At 58.0% G+C, this 27,811-nt stretch overlaps 1 protein-coding gene across 12 annotated transcripts; it reads right to left on the minus strand.

Moving 5' to 3' along the window:
* Positions 1-879: 879 nt before the first annotated feature.
* On the minus strand, positions 880-27,795 carry DAZAP1 (DAZ associated protein 1). 12 transcript variants are annotated; one of them, XM_033200438.1, is made up of 13 exons: positions 27,543-27,795; positions 17,879-17,919; positions 17,046-17,212; positions 16,691-16,756; positions 14,580-14,690; positions 13,443-13,491; positions 9,904-9,986; positions 6,905-7,058; positions 5,893-5,922; positions 5,535-5,675; positions 3,874-4,041; positions 2,737-2,825; positions 880-1,818 (listed from the first exon to the last, which is right to left on the minus strand). In XM_033200438.1, exons 1-12 carry the CDS (start codon positions 27,569-27,571, stop codon positions 2,737-2,739), a joined length of 1,128 nt encoding a protein of 375 aa, XP_033056329.1. In that variant the 5' UTR covers positions 27,572-27,795; the 3' UTR covers positions 880-1,818. The 12 variants fall into 12 exon arrangements, with proteins under 12 accessions (XP_033056329.1, XP_033056327.1, XP_033056322.1 ...); XM_033200436.1 differs by having other exon boundaries at positions 3,865-4,041; XM_033200435.1 differs by having other exon boundaries at positions 1,262-1,821; positions 3,865-4,041.
* Between the last annotated feature and the right edge of the window lie 16 nt (positions 27,796-27,811).

A 27,811-nucleotide genomic window follows, 5' to 3' on the forward strand; every position in this document is an offset into this window, starting at 1 on the left:
TCCTGTCTCAGTGAGGAAGCTGCACTGCACAGGGATGTGGGAGGTACCCCTTTTCTTGCTCTCTCCAAACTAAGCCAAACCTTCCCTGTCCCCAGAATATGAACTGGGGAAGGGGTTCTGGCTGTTGCCTGCGGTCTCACGCCTGGCAGGCTGTAGGCTTCCAATTTGGGACTTCGTGGTCCTTTTTTTTGTTTTCGGTTTTTTTTGAGACGGAGTTTCGCTCTTGTCGCCCAGGCTAGAGTGCAATGGTGCAATCTCGGCTCACTGCAACCTCCACCTACCGGGTTCAAGCGATTCTTCTGCCTCAGCCTCCCAAGTAGCTGGGATTACAGGCATGCGCCACGACACCCAGCTAATTTTGTATTTTCAGTAGAGATGGGGTTTCTCCATGTTGGTCAGGCTGGTCTCAAATTCCTGACCTCAGGGGATCCACCCACCTCGGCCTCCCAAAATGCTGGGATTACAAGCGTGAGCCACTGCGCCCGGCCCTTTTTATGTTTTTAAGTCTCACCTTCCCTGACAGAGTGACATAGTACCGCTTCCCAAAGATGCCCCTGTCCTAATCCCCAGAACCTGGGGATAGATCACCTTCCATGGCAAAAGATGTAACTAAAGGTCTTGAGATGAGAAAAGCCTGGAGCCCACATTCCCCCAGAAAACCGGTGGTGGCCATGTCCTAAAAGTCACAGCATCGCAAGACCCACTGAGGGATGGGCCCAGCTCCCCACTCAGCCTCTGCCCTGAAGCCCTCGGCGCTGCTGAGACCACCAAGAGCCAAGGGCAGGGTGAGGGCGCCTCCGTCACGCTTCAGACCTTTCCAGGCACTGGAAGGGTAGGCACAGGCCAAGACCAAGGAGGGAAAAAACGGACACAAAGTGGTTTCTAATCCAAACGCACTTCTCTTTATTCAAACCAGGGTCAAACTGGTCAATGGGAAACGCCCTGAAGCCACGTGCCTGGGGAGAACGGCTTCCTACTCGGTTCCGGTTTGGCGCTGCCGTGGGATCCACGTGGCTGGCTGCGCGCAACCCCCACAGTTCACCTCAGACACTACCAAGCAGGTCAGTCGACAAAAGCAAGGACTTAAAACAAAAAACAGAAACACACTCAGTAGATTTCTTCTTGAAGCTCCCAGAGTTTCTGGACCACCAAGTCCCAACCCCCAACGCCAGGAGCAGGAGACCAACAGCGCACCCCTCCACCAGTGCCGACGGAAACCCTGTTTTAAATTAAAAAATAAGCCAGTATACATTGTAGAAAATTTCTCTTAAAAATCTCACAATTTGTAAATGTATATTTTTTCTTTAACATAAAAGTTTACAATATACCATAAAACAAAAGGCTCAGGAAAATAATTTCCAAAAAAAAGGAAGAAAAAGAAACCTGAAGTTTTGAATTAAAGCTGAAGACATTTTTTTTAAACCCTGTTGTTGAACCAGTGACTTTTTTTTATTGTGCTGATGGGTTAGAGAAAGAAATATTTAAAAACCTCAGTCCAGACGACACCCACAGCCGCTCCAAAAGCCTCGCGCCCCCCCCGCCCCCCAAGGTTGAGTTGCTACTTTGCCGCCACGTTTGTGATTGTCACGAGTTCCCAAGTTTGGAATCCTGGGTCTGGGCCGTGCAGACGTCGCGGCGCCGCGGGCTAGCGTCGGTAGGGGTGGAACCCTTGCACGTTGTGGTTCTGCCCTCGTCCAAAGCCGCTGCCACCGGCGGGGGGGCCCCCCGACCCTGGCACGGAGGGGCCCCCATAGGAGGGAGGCTGCTGGCTGGGGTCCGAGAAGCCCTGTCCAAAGCCACTCAAGTCCTGCCCGTAACCTGCTGGGGGAGAGAGTCCTGTGAGCTCGGGGCAGTCCCTGGGCAGTTGGCACTGCCATCGAGCGTGGCCACCTGGACACAGTTCCGCCGAGCCCGCCTTGAGTCCACAGGCCCCACAGGGTGGGGTGGGGCCCTTCTGAGGCCAGCACCTGGGCCAGAGAGAGGAGCCTTAGGCGTGTTTTCTCCCTCAAAATCACGTGAGCAGGGCGCACACAGAGAAAAGTGGCTTCCAGAGCCCTCATGGCCCACATAACCTCGCTGCTTCCCTGTTCAATCCCGAAGACGTGGTTGGGGGCGGGGGCGAGGGGAGGCTGGAGAAGCCTCGGGGGTCGGAGACACACATGCCCCAAGGTACCACGGCGGACAGGGCTTCTACAAAGCTGGCTCTTGGAGTTTCAGAAAACCCCTGATGGGCCCTTGCAGCGATACAGGGCCTGCCCCTCCATCGCAGACCAGACCCCACGTTGTCCTTCCTGTCAGGGCACATCCATTGGTGGCATGTGTCAGGGGAGGGTCTCTGGGCCCAACCTGACTGCCCCAGTGACACCACTGGCTGAGGGGCCAGAACACCCTGCAGCCCGTCTGGCCCACACAGCCGACCTCAGGAGCGTGGACAGCGGTGTCTTCACAAGGACAGAGCTGCTCGGGCTGCTCCCCACCCCACTGCACACCTGGCAGGAAGCCCCTCCCATGACCTCTGGGTTCCCAGTCGGGTGCACATGGGCACGGGTGGGCGTGGGCTCTCTCTGGGGGATCCTGGGCCCGCTAAAGGCTTGTGGCCAATGTCTTGGCACCGGCAAGGACCCCTTCCCAGAGGGCACCGCCAGCGTCCACCCCCGCCCGGGACGGCAGAAGAAGCCACGTCCACCTCCCGGTGCAGGCGGGTGGGAAGACCCTGGAGAAGGAGGCGGCACCTACCTAGGCCACATCACTGCTCAGCCTGACCATAAGACTGTAAACAAAGTGTGGGCCGCAGCCCGGCGGGGCTGGAGAATAGGAACCCAGGCCTGGCAAGAGACGAGACCGGGGTGACCAACCCAAGCAGCCGCCACCAAGAGCAGCGGCTGACACACACGCCACGCCCCAACCGGGCGCCTCACGCCCCCCTGCCAGTCTCAGACACGCCAGGGTTTGGTGGTGGGTCAAGAACCCACACATGCGGCAACCTCGGCCCAAGGCCTGGGCGTGGGGGCAGGGGAACCAGAGCCATGCGAGGTGGGTGGGCAGGCACCTCAGCCAAACACAACTCCCACGCCCCGGCCTCCACCAGGCCTCAAGGAAGCGTGTTCACAGGCACCCCAGAAGCCCGTGGCCACCTGGAGACAGGTGCCCCATGTTCTCAAACCCTGCTTGTGAATGACCCCTGGTGCTAGAGGAGCTGACCGTGGTTGGAACCCTGCCCACTGAGGCCACCGTATTGATTCTGAGCAAGGCTGCTGTGACTCCTGGCTCGGTACAGGGCGAGAACTACAAACATGCAGACCTTGACCCGTGCTGACCCTGCCCCCCACAAGCTCCTGCCCCAGAAGCACATGCGCTGCCTACAGATCACGTCCAGGCAGATCCAAGCCACGACAGCCATCCAGCCCAGGGCGAAGCCCACGTCCAGGCCACGCCTGCTATAGACCCGGCTTCTGCCCCAAGCGGGGTCTGGACCCAGCAGAATGCTGATGACGTCAGCAACTGGAACCCACCAAGGGGCCAGTGTCCGCGGGACCCACACCAAGGGCCTCAACCTTGAGACAGTGATCACAGCCTCCTGGGACCCACTTCCCTTGACCCAGTCACCACTCAGGTTCCCACACATGCAGGCCCTGCGACGCCCGCTCTGCGACGAATGCTCTGCTGCGACCAAGACTCCTGCGCTCCCTTCTGCTGGGGCCGGAGTTGCCACGAGGTCTCTCCAGCAACCCCTGCACCTCCCTCTCCCCTTTCCCAGCAGGTAAAGGCTGGGGGGCGTCCAGCAGGGGAAGGAAGCAGGAGAAGGCAGGCCGTGCCCAGGGTCCCGGGGCCAGCAGGGATGCGGCATGGCAGGAGACCACTTACCATACTGACCATAGGGGAAGTCTGGCTGAGCCGTCGGGGGCTTGCTCATGTCCGGGGCGGCCTGAGATGGAGGCGGTGGGAAAGCCAGAGGTGTTGCCCCGGGAGTGGCCGGTGGAGGAGGAACCCCCGGAGGGGCAAACTGATCTGGCGGTGGAGGTGGAGGCCCGTAGCCAAAACCTGCAGAGGCACAAGAGAGCAAGGCACAAGACATGTTGTGCAGCTGGGGGCAGACCAGCAGGAGCTGCGCAGACGGCACTGCCACCCAAACCCACAGAGTGCCCAGGCCTTGTAGACATCCACAGAATGGACCCCAGAGCCACGGTCCTGGGCCACTCGCCCCAGGACACACATGCTCCTGGGAGCATGGCGGGACGCTGAGCTGCAGCAGGGCTGCCTCACTCCTCTCGGAGCAGCCGCCAGGTGGGCCTCGGACAAGAACTCAAGGAGCAAGTAACCCCACAGCAAAATCGCTCCTTCAGACAAAAACCTGCCCCCATGCCCAGCCCCCATGTTTAGGAAGCTGCCAGCACAGGCAAGGGCGCATCCTGACGTGCTTGGAAGGGGCTGCCGGGCCGGAGGTGCTGCTGCCCTGCCCTCTGTTGCTGAACACCAGGTGGGCCGAGGTTCTACCCAGCTGCCCTCCTATCAGTCATCTGGCCCACGGGCCTCCAAGTGCAGAGCCTGATCCAGGCCAGAGGACGGAACTGCCTGCTCCTGTGCCGTGGCCATGTGGAGCCTCCAAGCCCGCCAGACAGGACTAGCTCACACTGCGATATGCCCCAACTGTAAAACACCCCCAGGGCCAGGGACTGCAGGTGAAATCAGATCATGATACCATTCCTGCTGGTTGCATGCTGTGAGGCGCAATCCCTGGTAGGCAGGTAAGGGACGCAAGACTCCTAGAAAGGACACCCTACGTATGGCCCGTGTCCCTTCTTCTCTACCGGAGGGTGCCAAGGCCCCACCCTGGGGGCCCGTCTAAAATTCTGGGTGTGGCCGGGCGCGGTGGCTCAAGCCTGTAATCCCAGCACTTTGGGAGGCCGAGACGGGCGGATCACGAGGTCAGGAGATCGAGACCATCCTGGCTAACATGGTGAAACCCCGTCTCTACTACAGATTCAAAAAATTAGCCGGGCGAGGTGGCGGGCGCCTGTAGTCCCAGCTACTCGGGAGGCTGAGGCAGGAGAGTGGCGTGAACCCGGGAGGCGGAGCTTGCAGTGAGCCGAGATGGCGCCACTGCACTCCAGCCTGGGCGACAGAGCGAGACTCCGCCTCAAAAAAAAAAAAAAAAAAAAAGGATTAGAGCTTGTGCACCCTCAAACAAATGCCAGACAATCCTGAAGTACCAGGCTGAGAGACGAAGTCCAGGCAGGCTCCGTCTCCTGAGGAGCTTGTGAGAACCGGTTGGGCGCAGACATTCCTGCAGTGAGTTCTCCAACCCGCAGGAGCCCGGGTCGCCCTTTGGCATAACCAGTGAGGCCACGCGCAACAGAGCCCATCTGCAGGTGAAGGGCCTGGTGGCAGCTGACCTGCTGACCAGCCGGCACCCCACCTATGGCTTTCCCTGTGGCTGAGGCCGGACGTGTAACCTAAGACTCCCCATCAGCCCCGCCCACCACGTGGGGTCTCTGGAGCAGGCGGGAGGCCCTTCCACAGGCCCCTGGACTTACTGAACTGTGGCGGGGCACCGTAGCCCTGAGGGAAGCCCTGGGGAGGGGGAAAGCCTCCAGGAGGGGTGGACACGATGTAGGAGGTGAACGGCGGGGGTGGCGGGGGCGCTCCTCTTCCTGCAGGGGGCGGTCCATAGCCACCTGCAACACACAGCACAGGGGTGATGGGCAGAGCGCTGGACACAGCCTGGCCACAACCAGACCCAGGCCTGCCAGGGCCCCAGGAGGCCCCTCACCCTCTTCCCCTCTAGCACTCAGGACACAGGAACCAGGCTTTGCTGGCTGCCCCAGGACACCTGGTCAGTCAGCCTGCCATGTGGCTTCTGTCCCCGCCTTCGCTCTATAAACAAGGACTTACCGATCGCCTGTCCTGCTGGCACCCACATTCCTAGATAAGAGAACAGAAGAGGAGGTTGGCGCCGTGTCCACCCAGGTGCCCGACGCAGAGAAGGAGCCGCAGAGCATGGACGTCAGGGGCTGGGACCAAGCCTGGAGCCTCCTGTGCTCAGAGCCCGTTTGTCCTGAGGGCAAAGGCCCCTGAACGCTGAGCAGAGGCTCCCCCGCCCCACCTCCGTAGAACAGCGTTGAAGCCACTTTCCTCTGTGCCCTGACAGGCGGCAGGCACTGTGTCTGCTGACTGGGGCACGGGTGACCTCCCAGCCCCACCTGAGGAACCCAGAGAAACCTGACTTCTAACCCTCGACAGGGCAGCAACCGTCCCACAGCAGCTCTGAGTTTCTAACAGGGGAGGCTCCAGAGAAAGATTTTAGATGAGGTGCAGGGAGGCCAGTCTCGGGACCCGGATGAGGTGCATGTGGAACCCTGACCGGCAACTTGGGTCAGGCTGCGGCCAAGCCCAGGGGTTCTGTGGCTGCTGGAAGCTCCGAGGGGGGCAGGTTGGCCACACATGGGCCTAGCCACAGAGGGCCCATGGCACTGCAGAGGGAACGGCAGGTGGCAAAGATCCAAAGCCTGCCAGGTCCTCATGGCCCCCTGGGGACAGCACCCCGATTCTGAGCTCAGCTTGGCAATGCCAGCCCTTTCAGGGTTTTATGCTCAGACCCGCTGTGGCACACGATCGCGAGGTAGACGCTCACTGCAGCTCTTCCCCGTGACAGCGAGTCCCAGGCCCTGGACGGGCACCTAAGCCGTGGCCACCCCGCTACTGAGGCTGCGGGTGCTGCCCAGGAGCTGGCTCTCAGTCGGCACCTCGTGGGGGCTCAAGGACACTGTGCTGTGCCAGCTCTGCCAACAGCGGCTCTGTGCATGCACAGCAGAGGTGTGGAGACCACGGTGATAGCAGAGCCAGGGCGCCTAGGTCGAGTCTGAGAAGGGGAATTTTCTCACAGGCACCTCTGCCCCGGCCTTACCTTGCGGGCCATATCCTTGCTGCCACGTGGGCGGGGGCTGGCCTGCCCAGCCATTGGCAGCGTTGGGCACGACCCTGCTCCCCCACTGGCTGGCACCTGGCTGTCCCGGCGCTTGGCTCTTGCTGTCCCGAGGCTCAGCTCGTTTAACTTCCACCTAAACAAACCGAGCTCTGGTTTAGGGCAAGGCTGCCGGTCCCAGCACCCCCTTCCCTTAGACACACCCTTGGGTAACTTATGACTACACTTAGCATCTTACAACTTAAGACTAAATACTTAACTATAAACCTTATTTAGGCCAGTAGCAGTTTTTTCTTAAAAATTTTTTTTGTGTTGAATTTTTTTGTTTAAAAAATGTTTCTCAGGTACAACAGATCCAACTGCAAGACACACAGAGCCCGCCCGCTGCGGGCAGCAGGACCGAGCCCAGAGCCCTCGGGGCTTTCCTGCGTGAAGAAGGGTCTTTCACTCAGTCAAATGGCAGTGTCCTCCTTCCTCTTGAAAACACGGGGACAAAAAGGGACCAGGATCTTCCCAGCAATCGGCATCCTCATCGCCCTCTGGACCGCTCGGAGCCCGCCCACCTGTGCTTTTAACTCATACCTGAGAAACACGCTTGGTGTTTTACTTAGATTTTTTAATTTAAAATGTCTAATGGAAGATAAAGACTTACCTTCCCCAGGCTAACGCTTAAAGAATCTCAATTAACTCAAAAATAATGTCAGAGGGAATGGATGTGGTAAGAGAATCTTACATTACATCTAACAAAAAAAAGTAACAAACATGCAATAAAATGGACATTTGGATCAGTAAGCAATCTTCATACTGTGTTCACTCAGCAGCCCGGGGCCCTTGCTCTCTAGACGTGTCAGGAGCCACAGCCTTCTCAGGAGGAGGGTGCAGGGCCGGGGACAATGGATGGAGCAGGCCTGACCTACTTATTCTAGGCTGACCTTCCTTTAATGCCTGCTTGAAAATATGGGCAGACTGACAACACAAAGCTCCCCCAATCCGGGGCTGCCTCAGCATTTGAGAATCCTGAATTTGTCTTATTTTTATGATAAACTGTAATGAGAATAAAGAGACAATGGATCCGCCTGGAGTCGGCCTTGGGGTCCCAGTCTGGAGAGCTGCACATCCGGCGTTCAGAATCCCTCAGTTCTGCCTGTTAGAGAACAGACAGCAGCAGCCATGGAGGCACAAAGCCCCCACCTGCCCAATGCCCCAAGGACCGGCCTATGATGGGAACAGGATCCCGTTAGCTCACGGCAATGCGACAGCAGGACCAAGGGACCCGTTTCTAAGAACTCAAATTAACGAGTCTTCCCGCACTCTCCTTAGGGGACTGTGGTTCCTGCTTACAAAGCAGAGCAGTCCTTGTACTTAAAAAAAAAAAAAAAATTCTTTTACCCTTTCCTATCTGAATGCAGCAATGCAGAGTCGCCTGGCATGGAGAGTTCATTACCGCCCGGGACCAAACACTGTACAGACAGAAAATCCCCACGAGGGGCCGGTGTCGCTCCAGTCAACCAGTGAAGGTCGGCGCCGGGCAAGCTGGACTCCAACAACTGTCTTGCTTGGAAAGCGAGACCCACACTGAGGTCGCCCAGCTTGGGAGCTCGCGCAGATCAGTCACGGCTGGGGGCACCTGGGGGCTGCCCAGGGACGGCAGGTGTGTGCACTGTACAGAGCACTTTCTGTCCCACAGATCAAGACCATGCTTTCCCCAAAGTGTCAGTGTTGTAGTCCCTTAAAACACTGAGCACAGACTCCTTGAACCTCCGCTTGTGCTGTCGTGCACCCATGCAGCCTGCATGCTAATTTTAAACTACAAGCTGCACTGAATGTCAGAACAAGGACTGTGTCTCCTGTTTTAGTTGGGTTCAAATGGAATTAATGAAGGCTGCAACCAAATCTAAGCCACCTGTATATAAAAATAACTACACATGCTACTGTTTTTAAAAAAGTTCTGCTATGGAGACCTCGGGCTGGGGCAGAGGGCGCGGGCAGGAGACAATGAGCGCGACGCTCCCTCCAGGACATTTTAATTGAAAAAACCACCACAGCCTTGTCCCAAGGGCTGAGCGTCTTCTTCTGTTAACGGGAGACGCTGCCACACCAGGGAGGCCGGGTCAGCACCCCACTCGGTGTGTGAGGCGGCCTGGCACAGCCAGCGGAGCTCCTTGGTTTGAAAGGACCAAGACAAGAATCCTGCAAAAACTTGGGACCCCTAAGCTTTTGCTAACTGCAAGAAATTCCACACTGTAGAATTTCTACCAGTTACTTATTTCAGAGTCCACTTCTCAAAAACCTCCAAGGGTCCAGGTAAAACAAGGATTTAGGGACCCCTTTCTGACACACACCTTCCAAGGGCTGGCCTGGGGTTGGGGGGTGGCCTCCTGTCCCTCTCACCTCCGGGGGTAACACAGTATGAAGATGACACAACCAGAGGTCACTTGACTGCATGGTGGCTGAGTACTACCGAGAGCATGTGGCTGGTGCCGGAGTTCCACAGTAAGTGACCCAATTCAAACAACCAGTCCTTCATGATGTTTCCACTGTGCTTTCGATTTTTAAGCGGAACCTGGGCTCTCAAAGGTCCCTTGCTGATCACATTACAGGTCAGTGTTGGACAATGGGGATTTGCAGACATCTGAAGGAGTGGTCGTGGAAACCAAGCCTGAGGCAACGCTGCGGTTTCACTGGAGCCAGCCCCAACACCGCCACAGCCGCCCAGCCCCAGCCCCCGCCCCAGTCCCAGGTCACCCAGAGGGAGGGCTCCAGGAGCAAAGCTGGGAGATGCCCACCCTGCAGGAAGGGTGCTCGAGAAGGACGGGACCCTCCTCACGTCTACAGACCCAGGTCCGCCTTAGGCAGCGAAGGTTCACAGGACGAACTCGCCCGACCCTTTCTGTGAAGGAGAATGTTCCTTTCCAGTGAAACCCCTAAGTTGCCTAAGACTTGGTTTGGTCTTAAGGTAAAATAAAACTACAACTACACACTTTTTTGCCCATGATGTCGTGAAAATGCATGTTGACAGCCTGGTCCACTGATTGTTCGTCCTCGAAAGTAATAAATCCAAAACCTAGCCAACGACGAAGAGTGAATCAAGGTAGCAGGGTGTTGTGACACAAAACAGGATGATGAACAGTATTAGGGACGGGCCGAGGGATCGACCTTGGGTTTCAGCTAAGCTGTGTGTGGGGTGCTGCGGGCCCCTGGGGCGGCTGCCTCCCTCCCCAGGAGCCGCCACTCGACTGGACACGGAGTGGACAGATGGTGACGTCCGCACTCCCAGTGACGGCTCTGCTGACTGAGGCCTGAGTCAAGTCTCTGCCCCAGACACCCGGGGCTGGGGCTCCGTGTCACGAACAGATTTGGAACAAGGAGCTCATTTTAGAAAGCAGCAGTGGAGACAGTGGAACGGTCAGGGCCTCCATCACTACTGGCAGACAAAGCGCCCCAAGGGGCAGGTCAGAGGCCCGTGCTGGAATATTCTGGCTCTCGCCTGTGGAGAGATTGCCAGTGAACCCTGCAGGCTGGGGGCCCACGTGGAACGCTCCACCTCAGTCAGGGGTGTGCATCGTGGATGTGTGTCTGCTTCTCTGAAACCCAGGATTCTCCCCCTTGGCTTGCAATTTGCTTTGCAGCTAGTGCTGACAGCAGCCATATATCGTTCTAAAGCGTTAACAGGTACAGTATCTATCATAGCTGGTGCCTCGCTAGGCTTACCCAACACTGTTGGGTAAGCCCAAGGAGTCCTAGAAGAGGTCATATCATACGCATATATGCATATTATATACAGGTAGATAAACAATGCACAAAGATACAGGCCACAACGGGTTCCAGCAGGTCAGACTCTGCTGTCAGCAGCAAGAGCGAGATGCACCATGGGATCAAAACAGAAAATTTTAAAGGCAAAAAAAATTTAGCATTTCCCAAACACAAGAGTGGCAGTATAAACGAAGTTTAGTGGGTCTGGGGTGAGCGCGGCCCCAGCTAACGGGGCGGGTCTCCTCCTCTAGGCGCAGGAGTGCGCTGGACTCTCCAGGCCTCCCTGGCTGGGTGGAGCGCGACGCCGCCAAGCACAGTCCTCCCGAGGCGGGGCCCAGGCGGCACTAGCCCCTCCCCAGATGGAAGTGCGTGGCAGACAGCTGCCCAAGACCTCACAGAACAAAGATGGACGTGGGAAGAACTGAGACCAGGCTGAAGATGGGCTGCCCACGCCAGAGGCACAGGGTGCGTGACAAAGCACCACACAGCAGGGGACAGTGCGACACGGGCGTGAGGCGTGAATGAGCGCGGCAGAGAAGGGCCGTGGGGGTGGGAGCAGGCAAGGGCCCCCGGAAGGAGTGGCCCACCGTGGGGCCTCTCAAGCTGAAGAGACAGGGACCAGGGCTGCTGTAGCCGGGACCAGGCAGAAACAGGACAAGCAAAACTGGGGGCAGGGAAAGATGGAAACGGGGCAGAAAGGGCAGCTCAGACTGTGAGGGGACAAAGGTCACTGTGGTTCAGGAGCCTCCCACCGTCCTGAGCACACGCGTGCACCTGAGTGTAGCTGTGCACGCAGTGTCTGCAACCTGACAGGAGGAGGAGGAGGAGGAGGAGGAGGAGGAGGAGGAGGAGAAGGAGGCGGAGGGACCAGGAGGGCAAGGCACACAGCGAGAGGAGCGCAGGATGGAGAAGACCTGAGGGGGGTGAGAGGCGAACGAGGCAGCGGCTGGAGAGGGCGGGCCGAGGGCAGACGTGGGACGTCCAAGCAGGGACCTGCACAGACACTGTGTGCCTGAGACACAGGCGGGGTCCCCGACAGGGACATGGCCATGACCTTCAGTCAATGGAGAGGAAGAGGGAGGAGGTGGTGGGGTGGGGGACACAGACCCATCTCAGAAGATGCAGAAAGGCCAAGGAAAGAGGACACACTCTCTGGGAGGACCCGCCAAACAGTACCGCGGCGTCTCTCTGGCCCTCCACTCGCCTGACACCCAGGGGACACTTTCAAAGCCCAACAGCGAAGGACATGTGGCCACGCGCTGGCCCTGAAGTGCTCCGTACACGAGTGTGGACTCAGCGACACTCGCCATGTCCTGTCCACATGGGACAGGACAGGATGCAAGGAGAAGGGGCGCCAGCTCTGGGCAGCCGGAGGGGGACCGGGAGGATCTAGAAGCAACCCTCGGATTCCCGCGCACTCAAGTTTCCCGAGATCAGAGGCAGTATTGGAACACGGCATCGGTGATGAAAATGAAACAACATGTTTAGAAGTAGACATTTTCGCAAACTGCAGGAGTGTCTGAAACCACAGGGCTCGCCTGGTCCGGGCACAGTGCAAGAGGCGCTGGGTCCTGGGGGAGGCGCCCTGAGCGCTGTCTAGGAATGCGGCTGTCAAGAGGCGACATCACCACTGAGGAAGCGGGACAGAAACACCTGAAACTTCGTTTACACCCCACTGGAGCAAAGCCGCTCCCTCCTCTGACTGCGGGACTGGCCTGTACCTGTGTGATATAACTTAGCACCTGGAGAAGAGAAATCTAAAGAGAGATCGTTAATCACACACAGTTCACAGAGAAAAGGAAAACAGCTGACTTAACATCACTGTACTTTACTATGAAACACTTAAGTACGTCACTAAGCATGTATGTCTAAATTAAGTTACGACTAAGACTTAACAGCGTCACCGACATGGAGGAGGAGCGCTCCTAACCGTGGGGAGGGAGGTTCAAATGGCAAACTATGCTCCAGCATGGCGGGCATGCTGCGGCGCCACCTGGCGCTCGGGGCTGCCCGGACTGACCTGGGCCGGTGGTGCGGGGGCGGCACGGACACGGCGGGCAGACCCAGGCTGCAGATCTGCTCACGCGGCCGCCAAAAGCAGCTGATGAACCAAAACCATGCGGGCGGGCGGGACAGACAGCAGCAGCCACGGAAAAGGGGCACAGAAACTGGGCGCCCATCGTCCCAGCTCCACAAACCAGCATGGGTGGGCGGGCAGGAAGCTGAGGGAAAATGAGGGGAGGCCCTGAGGTGACTCCTCACCCCTCCTCCCACCTGCCCTGCTGACTTCAGAGAGGGGACAAAACCAAAAAAAAAAAAAAGAAAGGAAAAGAAAAGAAAAAAAAAAAAAGCATGGGATGGATCACGGACAGTCCAAGCTCCACACTGAGCCAGCTGACTCAGCTGACAACACGAACTGAGAGCGGCCACGCTGGGAGGACAGGCGAGGGTGAAGGAAGGTCACACGCAGGAGGACCACACTCTTCCGGACAGTGAAAAACAGAGTCCAGGCCAGGACTCACGTCAAGTCATAAAAACTTGAAAAAAACAAGCCAAAAAACAACGTGTGACGTCTGACCTCGGGAAGCACAGACAGGCTGAATGGGGTGCACATGAGGAGCCCACATTTTAGTCATTTGTCTCCAAATCGTCCTTTCCTGAGGCTGTTTGCTACAGCCGCCACCTGTGTGTGCCTGGCGGGTGAGATAGTTTGCCATCTGAGGGAGGAGCAGGGAGAAGGCTGAGGACAAACGAGATCTGCCCTTACCTCGGGGCCTCTGCTTCTCAGCATCATAGATCATGACGACCTCTGTGACCTGGAGGAGAGAGTGGCGTCAGCTCGGGCACCAGAGCCAGCACCGCGGGTGTTCTTCCGAGGGCACAGCCTGTTACCACAAACCCAAACTCTCAGCATAGGGCGTGCCCTCCTTGAGCAGGGGAGGTACATGGGCAACAGCTGCTCCATGGGGCTGCTGAGAAAGGTGGGAGCCCCAACACTCCCAGGGCCAGGAGCAGGCAGGGAGAAGCAGCTCCAGGGCAGGCGTCTGGATATCCGCCTCCGGGCTGCCCACGGCCCCGCTCACATGTGTGCTGAGGGACATGAAGGGCCAACCATGCTGGCCACGTGGGAACCAGGCCACGTGTGAATGCAGGGTACGTGGGAACCAGGAGACCCCACAGAAGCCCTTCCCACCCAAACGCGGGAAGCAAAGGGCACACTCGGCCCTCACTCGAAGTGGCAGGGCAGCCACACACAGCTCCTCGGTGGAGGCTGTGTTTCCAGGCCCCACTCGGGGCCTCTCACTCCTGGCCCAGGCCTCAGGCACCAGCCGATGAACATGCACGGTACCCGGGCACGCAGGGCTGTCCTGCGGGCGGGGCTCGTGTGTGACCTGCAGGGCACGGCATGAGTCCCAGCAGGACCTCAGGGTGACCGCACGCCCCTGCCTCAGGTGACTGGGAGGGCTCCCCACTGGCCCGCTCCCGGCTGTCCCAGCTCCCTCTGGCACCAGGCTCAACTGAGCTCGGGTATCTTCCCACCTGCCCACTGGAAAGTCAGCTCTGGCTGGCTCGCCCAGGCCACGCTGAACCCCGTTTCTGTGTAACAGCCCCTCTCTGACACTTGACCCCATGGTGTTCACAATGCAATTGGGCGGCTGCCCTGAAGGCTCTCAGGCTGATTCACTGCAGAACTACCCTACTGGGACGTGAAATGGCCACGAAGGCAAAGGCTGGGCTTTCTGTCTTTTTGGAGAGCGCAGGCGTCAGGGAAATGAGAGAGAGACAGCTCGCAGCCGGAAAGGCCTGCACACCTGCTGCTCCGCCACTTCAGCCCCGAGAAGGCCGAGGACTGAGCAGAAGCGGCTCTGTCCCAACAGTGCTGCTGGGGTGGGGAGAAACTCACCACTCCAAACTTCTTGAAGTATTCCCTGAGCTCTGTCTCACCACAATTGTGAGGAATTCCACCGACAAATATCTTATTTGATTTACTGTTATCGCTCCTGGGTCCTTTCTGCTGTTGAAGAAGGGAAGGACAGTTAGTTCATGCAGGAACTCTCCAAACCCTCCCGCGAGTTGCGTAGGATGTAAAGCTCAATCCGCACTGGTTCTGAGAGTCAGCTGAAAGCCAGAGCAGAACACTCCACAAGCCTGCTAAGTCCAAAGGGCAACCAACAACACTGGGCTCTCCTGAGACGCTTTCTCATTTTTCTAGAGACCCAAGGAGACAGGGATTTAGCATTTTTGCCAGGCTGAACTTCAGCTAAACTGACACACAGCACAGTGCGCGCCATGCCTTCAATTATTCTGAATTACAACCACTACAAAGTGGAAAAACACTCCAGTGTGAAGGCAGGGACTTTAGGATGGCAGGAGAAAGGCAGCAGCAACGATGAAATGAGCAGGGATGAAGCTGGATTTCAGGCTGTAGTTCTCCAGCAGGTGACAAAGATGACTACGGAAACCTCCAGCAGCTCAGGAGCCGCGTGAAGCAGTGGCCCAAACCCCACAGCCTTTCTGCCAGCCTCCCACAGTCAAGGGCGACTGCTCCGGGACACCACTTCCGGGCCTCGTCGCGCACTGGCGGCCAGAGCCAGGAGTCTCGGGTCCCGTTCCTAGGCCGCCCTTGGCACTGGGGCTGTTCTTCTCTTGATCCCACCCACCAACCATCCTTTTTTTTTTTCCCTATCCAAGCTTATCACATTTTAAGATGTCCCAACTGCTTTGGATTAAGAGACTATAAACCTTTGGGGATAAGTGCACACTGCCATGAACGTCGGGATGGTTTCATGAGTGTGGGGTGAGTGCTCACTGCCATGACCATCCGGATGGTTTCAGGAATGTGTGCATGGGCCAGAATCCATCAAGTGGTGTACTTTACTACGTGCCCATTATATCTTAATAAAAACTAGAGAGATTAATGAATAACCAGAGGGAATAAGAACCTTGGATTCCAGTCTGAAAAAACCAGCTAGGAGAAACACTTGTGAAACAATTCTCGAGCTGGGAACATGGCCTAGACACAGATGACACGGGATTCCCTGCAGGCGTTTTTGGGCAGCTGCCGATGGGTGCGTGCAGTGGGGCTTGTCATTTTAGGAGACGCACCCTCCGGTCCTTAGGAATGCTGTATGTGGACATAGATGGATGTAAATACATATAGATACATTTGGTAAAATATTAATAATGGATAAATCTAGATGGTATATTCAGGTATTCTTTGTGCTATTCTTCTAATTTTTCTGTAGTTAAAAAGTTTCCCAATAAAAGGTTAAAAAAAAAAAAATTGTTCCAAGAGTTCTGAAGCCTGCAGTAGATGGGCTACTGCTAGAAATGCAGATTCTCGGGCCCTGCCCTGCTGCCCACACTGTGGAGAGGCTGGCACCTGGTGCCTCAGCAGGCCTTCAAGTCTACACTGTCCAGCACGTTCTGCAGGGAGGGTAAGAGCTTTTCCATCTGCACCGCCCCAGTGGTGGGGGGTGCAGGAAGGTGAGGTGTGGGTGGTGGTGAGACCCAAATGCCAAGGAGACCCCCTGCCAGGACGGTGCCCTGTTGGCCAGGCAAGCACCAGGGCCGCAGGTCAGAGAACCCAAGTTGCCATGTCAGGAGATCTCAAGTGGAGCCATAGAGTGGCCACAGCACGAGCTGTGAGGCGGCCCGGCCCAGCCCTGGCAGTGGAAGGATGGCCCACCTCTGAGGAGGGCCAGGCAGTGGGAGGGGCAGGCCCAGCACAGAGGGCACACAGGGCACAGAAGAAAGATGACTGGCTTCTGACAATGAATGGCATGAGCTGTCATTTCTTTTTTCTGAAGATAGACTGGTAAGAATTTTCTTGGCTGTGAGGTAACACACTCACGGCACTGATAAATCTGGTGATCCTCAGCTGCTCGAGTGCCAACCTAGAAGACCCGCGTCGCTCTCAATCTTAATGAGCAACAACAGCAGGTCAAAGGCACGTATCTCCTTTCCATGTGGAGTGGAGAGCACACGAGGAGGCCGCCCTGCCCAGCCCCTTACCCATCCTTCCTTCGGCCGCGTTCTCTCTGGCTGCATCCCCCGGGGTGTGCATGGCTTGGGGTCGATCTGTAGGAAATTTCAAATCAGCCAGTTGTGAATAAGAGGCTGTTTCTCTAGGAAAGAAGGTGTCAGCACAACAGCAGCCACAGCACAGCAGCCCGCCCCGCCCCGCCGGCTCCATTCACCCTGTGTCCTCCTGCAATATCCAGCCTCAGCACCAAGGCTTCATCCTTCCCAATCAAGCCCACGTTCAAACATGCTCTAACGCGAACATCAGTCAGAGTCCAGGACAAAATGAACAGAGGAAGGACAGGTGAGACAGAGAGCGGGTGAGAGCTCCCGGAAGGGCACTTACGTTTCGGCCGTCTAGCGTGTGCGGTCTGCTGGCCAGCACCGTCCCCACACAGTTTGGGTCCTTAAATTTGACAAACCCAAAGCCTCGAGACTGGTTGGTGGTTTTATCTTTCATGATAACACAGTCTACGACTTCTCCATATTGGGAAAAGTAGCTGCGGAGAGTCTCTGCTCAGAAATCGGGAAGAAAACACAAACACACAGGCCAGAGCATTAGGTGCGTGCCTGGCGGTGCTGCTGGCACGCAGGCGCCTCCAGTCCACTGGCCGCGCACCGAGCAACACTGAACTGGGGCTGGAGGCGGGGGATGCGGTGTACAGGAAGCACTGGGGGATTCTGCCCAACATACACTTGAGGTCCTCATGTAAATCAGAGGGGCTGCCAGTGAGCACAGCAGTGGCCAGCGGTTACAACCTGATTTTGTGGGCATCCAGGAAGGTGGCGTTTAAGGCCAAGGCAAACGCAATTCTGAATGCTGGCAGTGGCCAAGGAGCGCCAACTTTGCTGCACTCTTTCCTCCTATTCTGGCCTCAGTGATGGCCTGGCCAGCCCCTCGCCCTCTGCACTTCCAGACAACAGCTGTCTGCCTCCACAAGCCACCTCAGCCCGAAGTCTTCCCTGTAACTTGGGATGGAAATACCAAGTTAACAGTCTCAGAGCAAACACACTTACTCTCCGCCCCAGCCAACTCCAACGTGCCCTGCCCAGAAATCACAACGTCAAAAGGCCTTTAAAACATCCAAGACAGGAGAAAGAGGCGGGCAGACACAGCTTGAAGGCTAAGGTCCTAGAGCCCCGTCTGCAGTGCCCACCTGACACCCCTTCCCCACCTACCTTGGGTCGTGCTCCAGTCTAGACCGCCCACAAAGAGCTTCCTGCAATTCAATGAGAAGATATTCAGGATCAAGACAGTGCTCACCTTAGAAATGCCCCCCATCTGAGTCAAGCTGAGGTCTTAATTCAAACCACAGCAGCAGTTTCTGCAAACGTGCTTGTGCACGTGACGGTACACAGAGCTCACAGCAATGGCGAGTCAGTCTTGCCCATGCTGTCTGCAGACATGAAAGATGATCCCAAGCCTTGCCATGGGGAGAAGACTGTGCCAGAGTCACACGCCGGCCTCAAGCGCAGTAAGCGACAAGCTCCTGCGCCAGGCCAGCGGTGCCAGCACCAGGCTCACCTGCGCTGCTGCCGAGCAGGACACAAGCTCGCTTTCCTACAGCTTTTGCAAATATTTTATAATCAGGAAAAAGAATGTAGAAGTCTAGATTTGAAATGATGCACAGTAAACTAGATGCCTGTGCCACACAGCCTCTGAATTACAGGCTGGGGAGGGGGTGGGGGGACACAGAAGCCTCCCAATGAGCCTGCACTCATGAACGAATGAGGGGCCCACAGATGAAGGTGAAGGCCCTGAAGCTCCAGTCTCAGCACTGACCCCCCTTATCTACCCCCGACAAACCCACGCCACCCCCATTCTGGGGCTGTCTCTTCGGGGTAGATGAGAAGGGCCTAAAACTCAGTCTCAGCACTGGCACCTCCTGCCCGCCCCCCACCGAAGGCCCACGCCGCCCCCGTCCTGGGGCTGTCTCTTCCAGGCAGATGAGCTGGAGCTCTCCCAAGGCGTCCGCCATCGCCCCGGCAGCGATGCCCAAGGGCCCACCCACCTTTCCACCTCGCTGCCGCTCCAGGTGGCCCCAGGGCCCTTGGCTGTTCCATCTCCCAAAGGGGACTGTGCCGCCTTGTGTCAGCCACAGCACCCACTGAGCATGTCTGAGACACATGGGCCATCAGGCTGACCCAGGCACGGGGCCTTAGATGTCATTCAAGCTTCCCCCACACCCAGGAGGCAGGGAAGAGGTGGTTCTATCGGCAACTATCCCATTCTGCCTGCTTTCCCCGGGAAAGGGGACTCGCATTCAGAAATGAAGTCCCTGAGCTGAATCTCAGTTGTGACTGACTGCCAGCACCATCATCACCCTTGGTCTTCAGAGAGCAAAACACCGTGCAGGCCAAAGCTCCCACCCGAGACCCAAGAATCCTGCCAACCTCACTGATAACACCAGTAGCATGCGGAGCCCTGTGTCCCTGACGGCCAACCACATCACACTTGGCTTGGGCTTGCAGCAAAAAGGTCCCTGGCAGGTTGAACACATTACTGCCCCACCAGCAGTCAAGAGCAACGTGCTCCTCACTGCTCCTACCAGCTTGCCAGGAAACACCCCTGCAAGATGGCTGGCACGCTCACCACCCCTTATCAACCACTACCTGGGGCCTGTGCACTCAGCCCCCGCGAGTCAGCCCCTGGTGAAGTGTGTGCCACAGCCAACTGCCAGGAGCTTGTCCCTGTTCCTTCTTTTTCCCTAAGAAAGGCTAATTTAAATTTAGTGTGCGAAAAACAAAGCATGTTCCCACCACAGGGAAGGTACCCACTGCCATCTTCAAAGTGTCAACAAGCAACCCCCCAACTCCATTCTTTGGTGGGGAGGGCTGAGACAGGAAGAATTAGAGGCGGGCTGTGCCAGCCGCCCTGTGCTTCCTGACTCTTAGAGAAGACATCTGAAAAGACAAATTTCAGGGAAAAACATGCTGATCACGCAACAGCAACAGGCTTAGGTTTAGGCCTCATTAACTTAATATCCTGCGTCTCCCACGCACCCTTCGCAATCAGGCCAGGGAGCGTTGAGGTCAGGCCTAGAGACCGTGGGAGGAGCGAGGCCTCCGCGTGCCTCTCTCTCCATAGGCTGTGCCCGTGCTGAGTCAGGACCAGCCCCGCCCACATCCCTGCCAGCAGGGCCCGGCACCCAGCAGGCGCGGGCAGCAGCCCCCACCATGTGAAGGAAAGGCCCTCAAGGCTGGAACTGCCCAGAAAAATGCTCATTTACACAACCCTTTGGAATTAAAGTTCAAGCATTCTCAAAAAAACAAAACACACACACACACACACACACAAAACCTGAAAACAAAACCAAACCCAAGTCACTTGAAGAAATACCAGCCTCTAGTTAGCACTGCACACATCAAACAGCCAGGCAACAGGCAGGTGTCTTCCAAGCAGCCTAGGCCCCCGCCACCCCGCCCACCTCGCTGGCAGAAGGAACTCGTCAGACCAGTCCAGTTTCGGTCCTCATTTAAATTTCAAGAATTGGGTATTAAGGGGGAAGGGCTGGAAACCTGAGAACAGGGTCGATGGGTTAGATAACCTGGTATCAGTACTGTCTTTCTCAGCAGAGCGCATAACACGCCTGTAATCACAGCATTATGGGAGGCCAGGAGTTCAAGACCAGCCTGGGCAACATAACGACACTCCAGGTGGTGGTGGGGCCTGCAGTTCCAGCTACTTGGGAGGCTGAGGCGGGAGGATCGTTTGAGTCAAGGTCGAGGATGCAGTGAGCCATGATGGTGTCACTGCACTCCAGCCAGGGTGACAGAGACCTCATCTCTTAAATAAAAATTTAAAAAATAAAAAGTAGTTTCTCAATTTTTTTTTTTTTTTGAGACGGAGTCTTGCTGTGTTGCTAGGTTGGAGTGCAGTGGCGCGATCTTGGCTCACTGCAACCTCCGCCTCTCAGGTTCAAGCGATTCTCCTGCCTCAGCCTCCCGAGTAGCTGGGACTACAGGCGCCCACCACTACGCCAGCTAATTTTTGTGTTTGTAGTAGAGAGGGGGTTTCACCATATTGGCCAGGATGGTCTTGATCTCTCAACCTTATGATCCGCCCGCCTCGGTCTCTCAAAGTGTTGGGATTACAGGCGTGAGCCACTGCGCCCGGCCGCTTTCTCAATTTTGATCACTGTGCTGTGTTCATGTGAGAGAATGTCGTTGTTCTTGGGAAACAATAGGTATCTCAGTGTCCACATAAAGGGGACTGTATCGGTCTCCAGCTACTCTCATATATTTCAATAGAAACACACACCACACAGTGAGGATGGGTGCAGTGACTCACACCTATAATCCCAGCACTTTGAGAGGCTGAGGCAGGCGGATCACCTGAGGTCAGGAGTTCGAGACCAGCCTGGCAAACATGGTAAAACCCCATGTCTACTGAAAATACAAAAATTAGCTGGGCTTGGTGGTGGGTGCCTGTAATCCCAGCTACTCGGGAGTCTGAGGCAGGAGTATTGCTTGAACCTGGGAGGTGGAGGTTGCACTGAGCCAAGATCACGCCACTGCACTCCAGCCTGAGCGGCAGAGTAAGGGTCCATCTAAAACACACACACACACACACACACACACACACACACACAACTCACTGGGGGTGGGGAAAGAGGCACCACGTGCCAAAGGGTAAAATGTCAGCCAATGGTGAGTCTGGCACAGCCAAGAAGATACAGGAATTTTTGTAATTTTCCTGTAAGTCAGAAGTTATATATACAACTATGGTACAAAAGACTAAGATTTTTTTGAAAGAAGTCTCATTACTTGTGAAATCTGAGACAGCAACAGATAGCTTTCGCTTCACATAGCTGTGTCTCGATCTCCTGACCTCAGGTGATCGGCCCGCCTCAGCCTCCCAAAGGACTGGGATGACAGGCGTGAGCCACCACGCCCGGCCACACTGTGTTTCCACTGAAATATTTGAGAGTGGCTTCTAACACTAAAGCTTCCTGTGTCCATGTTTCTTTTACTACTGCTCAGGAGCCACCAGCTAACACCTTCTCCCTGGTCTACAGACAGAAGCCTCCAGAAGTCCCGGGGAGAGTTGCCTCCTCAGTGGCAGGGACAGCCTCCAGGGCCCCGGCACAAAGTCCCTACTTCTGAGTCTCAGGATGTTTCAGTCAATAAAGTAAGAAAGCTCCTGGCTGCCAACCTCACCTCACCAGGTAGTGAGTGAGAAGCCGGCACCCCAGAAACATGCGGGGGGCCCTGGGCAGGCAACTCCCAGACGCTGTCCATCAACTGCCCAGGCAGCAAAACCAACTCTCACACAAGTAAATGTAAGGGTCCAGGGAGCCAGGGGCAAGCACAGGCCAATAGGAGGTGCAGCTGGCTCTCAAGGGCTTGCTACAGGGCTGACGGTCTGCTTGTCCTCAGCTCCAGGCTTGCTCAGCCTGCACCTGGACTGGCAGTGTGTGGACCAAGGGCATTAACAGGGCAATGCAACACTGGTCTATGCAAATGAAGGGGTTAGCGAGCAATGTGGCTCCTGCACTGTCTCTGAGGCCCTGCTTCGGAGGGGCCCACTAGGTGGGAGAGTCATCATCCAGCTGATGGCATCTCTGAATTGGACATCGTGGCTCCTATAGACCTCACAACCCACAAACCCAAAAGGGGTGTTCTCGTCAGTGGGAGAGGCGTGGGGTGAGCTCCACTTCTTCCCTTGCAACCTGCAGTCCGGTGTGCAGTCTGCCCACCGAAGGTCATGATGAACATCTCCCAGGACCTGCAAGCCAGGCACCTAGGACCTGCAGCTCCACACCTGGCAGGTGCTCCTCAGTCCACGGCAGCTGGCGCAGCCACCCTCTTCCGCCTGTTAAAGCAAAAGCCGTTTTGGATGGCAACCTCGCTCGCTGCGTGCCATTAGGGTAGCTGCGCAGTGTTTATGCAGAAAGTCCACTGGCAGAGCTTCCTCTGGCCGAGGCTGACCACAAAGAGCCCTGGCCTCCTGGCAGCACCAGAGCCGGCTTCAAAAAGCGGTGGCCAGCCTCGCCACTGGGGGCCTCACTGGGGGCAGTTGGCAGGTGACCTTTCCCTTCCTGCTGGGCCGGGGGATGAAGCCAGGAGGAGCCTACCTCCCCACAGACCCCACTTGGCTCCAGGTTCTGCCAGTCACACTCAGCTCAGTACACAATCTCAAGAGCCAGAAGCCCAGGCCCAGGGGCGGCTGATGTGTGGGGAGCCCTTCTCTTCCTCCAGAGAATCAGGAAGAGCCTCTAGGGACTTTCCTGCCCCTAAGACCAGGTGGGGACTGGGACCACTTCACCCACTGTCTGCCTCAGGCCAGTGAGCCCAGCCCCACCCTCCACAAGCCTGGCCTCCCTCTCACCAGCAGGGTAAGATGCCCTGCCCCAGCCAATGCCTGCAGGGTGTGGGATCCACAGAATACAGGAGCAGTCCGTGAACCGGAACACGCTGCTGTGTGCTGAAGGAGTCCCTGAATGCCCACATCCCGAGTGCTTACTGTGGCCACCCTCATCCTCTCCCTGACAGCCCCGCCCTTCCAGGCGGACCAGTGTCCTCCTTGGCAATGCCTGGAGCCAAGCTGGAACCTCAGCCCATAAGCATCTGTCAAATGAGAGGCCTCTGCCAAAAGCCCTGTCACAGCTTTCAGAGAATCTGACATCATGACATGGTGCCACGGGGACCAGGCCTGGATCGGAAAAGGCCTCAGTCCACAGAAGACAGCACAACCTCAGGTTGACAGATCACACCATGCACACAGCTGCCCACCAGGAGCACCCTCTGTGCGGGGCGGCCAGTGGAGGAGTGTGGACTCCCAGCTCCAGCTCTTCCACTCTCTGGGGTGACCCCAGGCGCATCCCTCAACTCCTCTGTGCCTCAGTCTCTCTGGCAAAGTCAAGGGTTAGAGCCAAGGCTGCAAGCACCAGCTGGGCACACTGCATGCTGCTGCTAGCTCTGGGCTACTGGGGAGCCGCTGTGTAAAGGGTAAGCGCCAGGGCCCATGCCGCTGCCTTTCTAGACACCGGCCTGCTCCAGACCATCGGAGCCAAGGCGAGCCAGTCAGGAGCGCATCCAACCTCACGGCCCATTCACAGGAATCAAAGGAGCCAACACAGGACAAGCCGTAAACCACAAGGAGCAGCTGCCCCCAGTACAGTGGGAACCAGGCCAAAAGCACAGATGCTCCCAGACAGTGGTTCTCCCCAGAGCAGGACACTGGGTGATGTCTGGGGACATTTGCGGTTGTCACAACTGGGGGTACTCCTGGCCCGGAGTGAGTGAAGGCCAAAGATGCTGCCCAGCACCCTGCAGTGCCCATGGTGCCCCAGAGTGATCCAGGCCAGAGTGCTGACAAAACCCAGGAGACCTGCCTCAGAATAACCCCAAACGCACCAAGAGAGTCCCAGAAAGGCTGGCACGACCCCATGAGGTTCCCCATCACTCCCCACACTGCCACAGCCTTCCCCCAGCTCACGGCCAGCCCCATGAGGTTCCCTGTCACTCCCCACACTGCCACAGCCTTCCCCCAGATCACGGCCCTCTCTGGCCTGAGCAACAATCCCTCCCAGGTGCCTCGTGCTCACTCCACAGACACAGGTGGTCACAGCCTCTAGTAGCCCAGCCACGAGCCACACTCAGGATGTCTCCTTCCACAGCCACCCAATAAACCCAGGGACCTGCCACGGGCCTGGCTCTGAGCGGCACGGGCCCCGCCACAGGCTTGGGTCCCCTTGAAGCTGCTCAGAGGCGGCTTTCTCCTCTCTCCACTGAGTCCTTCCTCGCTCTGTGACTTCCCTACAATATTTCCAGGTGTCCCCGTCTTACCATTCCCCAGCCTACCAGATAAAATCTTCCATAAACCTCCCTCTCCAGTTTCATGACCGCGTGCCGCCTTGGAGGCCAGCAGAACACAACGGCCTGGGCGCTCGAGGTGACCCCTCTGAGCCTCTGTCCCTCCCCAGTAAGCCGGGCATGGGCCCTATCCCTGACACCTGGCCTATCACCCAGGCGCACAGCACCCAGCAGCTACTCGACAGGATGCAGCAACCCCGGCCACACTGTGTCAGCTTCCCAGAATCCAAGTCAGAGGTGCTCAACCCAGACTTTAACATGACTTCACAAGGCCAGTGAGGGCAGACTGGAGACTCAGGCCTTCCTGACCACCTGTGCCCTGAGTGCTCCAGACCACCAGCTTATGCCAACCCCCTAATACCCCAGACAAGTCAGTGCCTATCCCCCACCCTTCACAAGAGGAACACAGGACAGACCCCGCTCCCAAATAAGGACACTGTCCATCACATCCACCATGTGGGGTCCGCGTGCCAAACCCACCAAGGTCCGGACAGGGACTCCCCACACCCCACCACTCCTATGCGCTTCCTTCTGCATGCAGACCCCCTCCTTAAGCTGACTGGAAGTCAGGGTGCGTAACGCATCCATTATCACCAGCAGGCCTCAGCTGACTTTCATCCCCCATCGGGCTTCACGTGGACTTCTAAGCCAGCACAGGTACCCTCAGAACTTGGGAAGACTTCTCAGACTCAAAACCAGAGCTTCCCCCAAGGGTGGCTCCCTAACCCACCTTCCCAGGGCAGCAGCTGGACAGCCACAAGTGTCTCAGAACAGGGGGTTGCCGAGCTCCAAGTCTCCTGAAGCGTTGACCCCCGCACCCATGCGTGCTCCAGGCCCAGCCTTCCAGGCAGGGTCCCGCAGGATCTCCTTTCCCCTTCAAGGCAGTGAGCAGTGAGGGCTCTGCGTCAGGAAGAGAGGCCGCTCCTCAGGCTGCTGAGCCCTCCAGTGGGTAAGGGACACTGCAGACCCATGGCATCCTGAGAGCTGCCATCTGCCGCAGAGAGGGCCCATCCACGCACAGCACCCTCCCGGGTGGCACCCGCTGCAGGGCTGGTCCTGTGGCCTCACAGGAAACTGCAGGGGACCTGCCAGGAGGGTGCTTCACAGGGTCACAAGCACTTCACCCACACAACTCCACACAGCAAGGAGGTCAGAGTAAAGCCTGGAGCACGCACAGAATGGAAGCCGGTCTCCCGTGGGACGTGTAGCTGTGTTAACACTTCTTGGCCACTGAGTCTGGCTTAGAAAGCAGTGGACGCTCCTGGCAACCGGGGAGAGCAGGGTCCATGCACTCCAGTCCTCCTCCACGCAGCCCATGGCGTCCAGGTAGCCTGCGAGCCTATCTGTGCTGTGGGTGGGACCCCTCCAGACCCAGACTGGGACCCCAGGGGCTCCATTTCCCAAGAGTGTCCATGCAGGGAGGGAAGGGACAGGAGCCCTCACCTCTCTCCAGCCTCCTCACAGCCACGGCTTGGGTGGAGCAGACCCACGTTCACCCACGGCTTGAATGGACCTAACCCAGGTACCCCATCTGGTAGTCCCTTCCCCACCTCACCCCAAAGTCGGCGGCTCCATCCCCCGTGGCTGGTGGACTCCCCGCTCAGGCCCATCCGGGCAATGTCTCCCACACAGGCACTCCGACCCTGCCAAGTCAAAGCGCCTGGAGAGGACTCACAGCACAAGCCAGGCAGGGGCTAAGTGCTTTCATCCCGGTTCTCCAATGGAAAGTGCTCTTTGTTTTGTCTGGGGAGGGGGAGAACCAACAAAAGGCATTTCCCGTCCACAACTGTGACCTGTGGCTGGTGCGGGACGGGCCTGCCAAGGCAACCCTCTAGCAGCAACCGCTCCTGCACTGGCCAAGCCCAGCGCTGAGAACACGGGGCGCAGCTCAAAGCTAAGGGCACCGAGAACATTTACACCAGACCACGAGGAAACCCAACCCAGACTGTTTTGCCGGAAGAATGCAACTCTAAAACAACGTAGCTGCTGCAGGAGCCGCTCCTGCCAAATAATGGAGCCGAGCCCCGGGGCACCGCGGAATGAGGTTTCTCGGCCCCGCGGGGTCCGGAGTAGGTCTGGCTCCTATGGGAGGGGACGCCTCGGCTCCGCAAAGATCCGCGGGCCCATCGCCGCCTCGGAAGCGCTGACTCCCCCTTCCGCAGCTCAAGCCCACCCCCGGCGGGGAGGCGCCGAGGCAACGTAAACACAGCAGGCCCCGGCTGACCCGAGCACCCCGGGCTCTGGGGCTGCGAACCCCTCCCCTCCTTACCACTCTGGGGGGGCGGGATGGGAGCGGGGAGCCTGGAGCCCAGAGTGGGGTAAGTTGGGCGGTGGCAGAACCGGAACCCTAGGCTCGACTCGCCACGTGCGCCGCCCGCCAAGTTTGGGCGCGCGCTGGGGGCGCCCCGGACCACCCACCCCCCAGGCCACGATTCGGGGTCCCCCTGGCCAGGAAGCCGGGAAGCGGCGGCGAGGGCGCCCTGGACTTCCCGCAGGCTCCCTCAGGTTCTCATCCGAGGTCCCCCAGGCCAGGAAGTCTCCAGGCAGCGGCGGGGACGCCCCAGAACCCCCCAGGTTCCCGTTCGGGGCCGCCACAGCCAGGAAGCAGGGAAGCGGCGGCCGGGGCCCCCGAACCCCTCAGGCTCCCATTCGGGGTCCCTCAAGACGCGCAGTCGGGAATCGGCGGCAGGGGCGCCCCAGGACCCCCCCAGGTTGGCGTTCGGGGTTCCCCCGACCAGGAAGTCTGGAGGCGGCGGCGGGGTCGCCCAGACCCCTCAGGCTCCCCTTCAGAGTCCCCCAGGACGGGAAGCCGGGAAGCGGCGGCAGGGGCGCCAGGACCCCCCAGACCCCGGGCACCCGTCCAGGGCCCCCGGCGAGAAGCCGCGGCGAGTCCGGGTCCCAAATCCGCCCCCCGCCGGCGTGACCTTGACGGGGCAGCCCCGGGGGGCGGCGTCTGAGGCCGGGTGGCGGGGAGCGGCGGGCCGGGCCCGGGGCGGAGACGCAGGCCCGCGCCGCTTGTCCTCACCCGATCTCGTCGGCGCCCGAGTTGTTCATGGCGGCGGCGGCGGCGACGCTCGGCGCTCCCGGGTCTCCTCGCTCGCTCCCGCCTCCGGAAGGTCACCCGCTCCGTCGCCCTCCCCACAGCCGCGGCCCGGATCTGCGCAACGGCGGCGGCGGCGGCGGCGGCGGCTGCCTCCTCCCCTCGGCGCCAACGGTCACCGCGCGTCCCCGCGCCGCCGCGCCGCCGCCCCTGCGCACGCCCGGGCGCGCTCCCGCACGGGGCCTCCGGGGGCG

Source organism: Trachypithecus francoisi, unplaced genomic scaffold (assembly GCF_009764315.1).
Source record: "Trachypithecus francoisi isolate TF-2019V2 unplaced genomic scaffold, Tfra_2.0 Lachesis_group5, whole genome shotgun sequence".
In the NCBI taxonomy this organism is placed as follows: Eukaryota; Metazoa; Chordata; class Mammalia; order Primates; family Cercopithecidae; genus Trachypithecus; species Trachypithecus francoisi.